At 48.9% G+C, this 4,633-nt stretch overlaps 1 protein-coding gene across 1 annotated transcript in view; it reads right to left on the reverse strand.

Moving 5' to 3' along the window:
- Positions 1-1,389: 1,389 nt before the first annotated feature.
- Positions 1,390-4,633, reverse strand: part of CDH3 (cadherin 3) — a 52,141-nt gene continuing 48,897 nt past the window's right edge. Inside the window, exons 13-15 of the mRNA XM_023518928.1 lie at positions 4,175-4,305; positions 3,688-3,834; positions 1,390-2,242 (exon numbers count right to left, since the gene is read on the reverse strand). Of these exons, the coding sequence (XP_023374696.1) occupies positions 2,033-2,242; positions 3,688-3,834; positions 4,175-4,305 (488 nt within the window). The 3' untranslated portion in view covers positions 1,390-2,032. The remainder of the gene's footprint in view (positions 2,243-3,687; positions 3,835-4,174; positions 4,306-4,633) is intronic.

Consider the following 4,633-nt stretch of genomic DNA (forward strand, 5'->3'; position numbering starts at 1 on the left):
GCCATGGCGTTATAGTTCACAGCAACCTCAAACTTTTGGCCTTAAGCAATCCTCTTGCCTCAGCCTCCCAAGTAGCTGGGACTGCAGGTACCTGTTGTAACACCTGGCTAATATTTCTAATTTTAGTAGAGATGAAGTCTCTCTCTTACTCAGGCTGGTCTCAAACTCCTGAACTCAGGCAATCCACCCACCTTGGCTTCCCAGAGTGCTAAGATTATAGGCGTAAGCCACTGTGCTTGGCCTAAAAACTCCCCATTTTATAAATATAAAATCTGAGGCAACTAGAGTTTAAGTGACTCGCTAGAAAGTAGCAGAGCTGGACCTTTTCCATCCCTTGCCTTTCAACATGGAGCCCTCAGCTTAGAAAAAGATGTCGTCGTCACACACTGCACTGCAGGGAGAGCTCGCCCTCTATTGCAGGGGAGACCTCATGTGGGCTCTGGTGGGGTCCAGCCCAGGGGTAAGAGGAGCAGCTCCGAAGCTTCAGGGAGGAAGGCAGACTTCCCCCAAACTGAGTCTACCTATAAGCTAATCCTGAGCTTTCTCTACTACCCTCAGGAAGTTGGGATATAGCCAGCAGGGTTAAGTGAGCCTACTCCATTGTACAACTCTGAAAGTTAAACTGCTGAATTATATTTTATTTATTTATTTTGAGACAAAGTCTCACTTTGTCACTCTAGGTAGAGTGCTGTGGCATCATAGATCACAGCAACCTCAAACTCTTGGGCTCAAGAGATCTCGCCTCAGCTTCCCAAGTAGCTGAGACTAAAACCACTGAATTATATACTTTATGTTGTTTTTTTTGAAACAGAGTCTCACTATGTCGCCCTCAGTAGAGTGCCATGGCATCACAGCTCACAGCATCCTCAAACTCTTGGGCTTAAGTAATTCTCTTGCCTCAGCCTCCCAAGTAGCTGGGACCACAGGCGCCTGCGGCAGTGCCCAAATATTTTTTTGTTGCAGTTGTTTAGCAGGCCCAGGCCAGGTTTGAACCCACCACCTTTGGTGTTTGTGGTCAGTGCTGTAATCAATGTGCTACAGGCACCGAGCCTTTTTTTTTTTTTTTTTGAGACAGAGTCTCATCCTGTCATCTTGGATAAAGTGCCATGGCATCATCATAGCTCACAGCAACCTTCAAGTATTGGGCTTAAGTGATTCTCTTGGCTCAACCTCTCAAGTAGCTGGGACTACAACCCCCTGCCACAATTTCTAGCTAATTTTTCTGTTTTTTTGTAGAGATAGGGTCTTGCTCTTGCTCAGACTGGTCTTGAACTCCTGAGCTCAAGGGATTCTCCGCCTTGGCCTCCCAGAATGGTAGGATTATAGGCATGAGCCACCATGCCCAGCCAATACAGCTGCTTTTTAAAAAAAGTTCACTCCTCTGGCACCTCTGGGAAAAGTTCCTTTAATAAAAAAGTTCCAGTACATTTACATGATTGTCATCACCCTTCATCTATAGCACACAACAGGGAAAATAAAAAATAAAGGACAACCTAGACACGCTCAGTATAAAAACACAGTGATCCATCCATCCCAGTGCAGGCCTTGGGGCCTGGAAGTCAGAGAAATGCATGAGGGCCACTGAGTCCAGCAGCTCTGGGCTTTGCTTCTAGAGGACCCGCCTCTAACTCTTTGAAGATAGCATTAAAAATATTTTTGTTTTACTAAGAGGCCTCTTTTCTAAGGAGAAGGGTCCATTCCAGAGGGAAAGTCATCATGGGTCAGAGCAGGCCCAGGCCCAGGACACAGGGCTGAGCTATTATGGCAGATGAGAGACTCATGGGAACCCAACCTGAGGCCACTCTGACCTAGGCTGAGAGGTTTCAGGGCCGAAGCCACACGGCCCACATTTGTCCATTCTGAAAGGCTTAGAAACCAACCCCGCTAATGTCAAACTTGTAGCCTCTCCCTTCCAAGTTGCTAAAGCCACTTCCTGACAAGCTCCAAAGTTCTCGGCTGAAGTGGGGACAGAGGGCCCTTGGAGATGCTACTGTGGCTTGAAGTTTAGTTCCCCGCCCTGAGGGCAGGTGGCCTAGTTGTCCTCACCGCCACCATACATGTCCGCCAGCTTCTTGAAGCGGCTGCCCCACTCATTCAGATAGTCGTAATCTTGGTCCTGGTCAGAGGCTGAGGAGGTGAGGGAGCTCAGCGAGGCGGCATCCGAGCCGCTGCCCTCATAGTCGAACACCAGCAGGGAGTCGTAGGGCGGGGCCGTGGGGTCTGTGTTGGCTGCCTTCAGGTTCTGCGGGAGCAGAGGTCAGGTAGTTAGGGGCGCTGGGCCCTGATGCCTATTTCCCCATCTGTGAGGCCACTTCTCCCCTCCTTTAAAGGTTTTGAAGGTTGAAATGAAATAATCCATCTCAAGTACTTAGCACAGAGACCAGCACACAGCACGTGCTCTGTGCAGCACAAGGCCTGTGGCTGAGGGCCAGGACTCTGCAAGCAGACAGCCTGAGCTAGAACTCAGACTCTACATGCTAGTCTTGTGACCTTGAGTGAGTCTCTAAATGGGTCTATGTCTCTGTTTCCTTGCCTGTAAAATGGTGATACTTCATTCATATAGTTTCACAGAAACAAATGAACATAGGCAAATGTATGTAAAGCACTTATTAGAATGGTACCTGGCAATAATAGCTATTATTACTTTAATAAATGCTACAAGCTAGGTCAATAGTTCCCAAGCTTAAATCACCTGGAGAAACTTTAAAAAATTCTGAAGCCCAGGCCAGGCATGGTGGCTCATGCCTGTAACCCCAGCACTTGAAGGCTGAGGTGGATGGATTGCCCTGAGCTCTCAGGTTTAAGACCAGCCTGAGCAAGAGCAAGACCCCGTCTCTAAAAACTGCCGGGCGCTGTGGTGGGCTCTTGTAGTCCCAGCTATACTTGAGAGGCTGTGGCAAGAGGATCACTTGAGCCTAAGAGTTTGAGGTTGCTGTGAGCTATGACACCATGGCACTCTACAGAAGGCGACAAAGTAAGACTCTATCTCAAAAAAATTTAAGCCCAAGCCATACCCAGACCAATTAAATTACATGGGTCATTATGAAAGTTTTGAGATACACAAAAATCAAGAATCGTAAAATCTGTGTGAGTGGAAACAAATGAAGTCCTCCCAGCAACACCAACCCAGCAACCTCAAACTGTTGGTCTCAAGTGATCCTCTTGCCTCAGCCTCAGCCTCCTAAGTAGATGGGACTACTGATGCTTACCACCATGCCCAGCTGTTTTTTCTATTTTTAGTAGAGACAGGGTCTCTCTCTTGCTCAGGATGGTCTTAAACTCCTGAATTCAGGCAAACCACCCACCTACCCATCTCAGTCTCCCAGAATGCTAGGTGTGAGCCACTGTGTCTGCCTGAGTCCTAATCATTTTTAGCTATTTTCCATATTAGGTTTTTTTTGGGGGGGGGGGCAGTTTTTGGCTGGGGGCTGGGTTTGAACCTGCCACTTCCGGTACATGGGGCCAGCGCCCTACTCCTTTGAGTCACAGGTGCTGCCCCTTATTAGGGTTTTATGGAGGAGGAAAGAGAACCCCAGAAGTTACTCAAATATGCTAGCAGTCACACAGCTGGTTGGTGGAGCCTCGATTTAAACCCAGATGCAAGACTCAAAGCTCATACTTGTTCTTTGTATTGCTGGTGCAAGACTTGAATGAAGGAGTGCCCTAGGCTGGCCTGCCACACTTTACCTCGATGATGAAGTTGCCGATTTCATCTGGGTTGGCTGGCCGAGGACGGTACATGGGTGTGGGGATGAAGGTTGGTGCCACGTCATTTCGGAGAACCAACTCGGGCCTGGCCTCCAGACCCCGGTGGAGCTGGGTGATGTCATAGTCCTTTAGGGAAAGGATATAAACATAGGATCAAGAAGGACTCCCCTCTCCACCACTTAACTTTGAAGCCTGGTAGGTCTTAGAAGATACAATGTTGGGAGTTTCTGAAAGACCCAGTTTCCATCCTCCCTACCCTTCCAAATTAAGTACAGGTTCAAGGTTAACCTGCCTAGGGTCAAAGAGACTGCAGTGATGGACCAGACCCCTCTCAGAAGAGGAGAGTCCATAGCCGATCCTGCATGGAGAATCCATGCCTGAGTCTGGTCAGCACAGCTAATGCTGTTAGCTGGTTGACCCAATCATCCCTGCCAGGGGCCTCGAGGGCATATATCTCCTGTCCCACCTGGTCCTCTTCGCCGCCCCCTTCTTCACCATAGTAGAAGACGTTGTCACGGGTGTCATCTTCTGGGAGTAGAAGGGGCTCCTTCACCTTCCGCTTCTTTCTCACCAACAAGAGGAGCACCAGCAGGAGTACTGCAGAGTTGGGGGATGGGCATGAACACAGTGCATGGCTGGCCAAGACCCCCAAGCCCTCAGCGGCCATGATTCAGACCACTCTGCTCAGTAGCCAGAGCTCACCACTGCAATGGTTCCACCTGCACTTGGGAAACCCCACCTCCTCTAGGATGCAGGATTTGGCTCCTGCCTGTGCACACTCCTTCTCCCATCAAGGTCTAGCAGTTTCCCACTTAAGAATCTTTCCTTGCCTGGCACTTTCTGGGCACATACATGGCTCTCACCCTCAGGTCTCAGCTTAACATCATGTCTGTCTAGAGCAGTCATTTTCTTTTTCTTTTTTTTT

Source organism: Otolemur garnettii, unplaced genomic scaffold, assembly GCF_000181295.1.
Source record: "Otolemur garnettii isolate 467f Iridium unplaced genomic scaffold, OtoGar3 scaffold00151, whole genome shotgun sequence".
Lineage (NCBI taxonomy): Eukaryota > Metazoa > Chordata > Mammalia > Primates > Galagidae > Otolemur > Otolemur garnettii.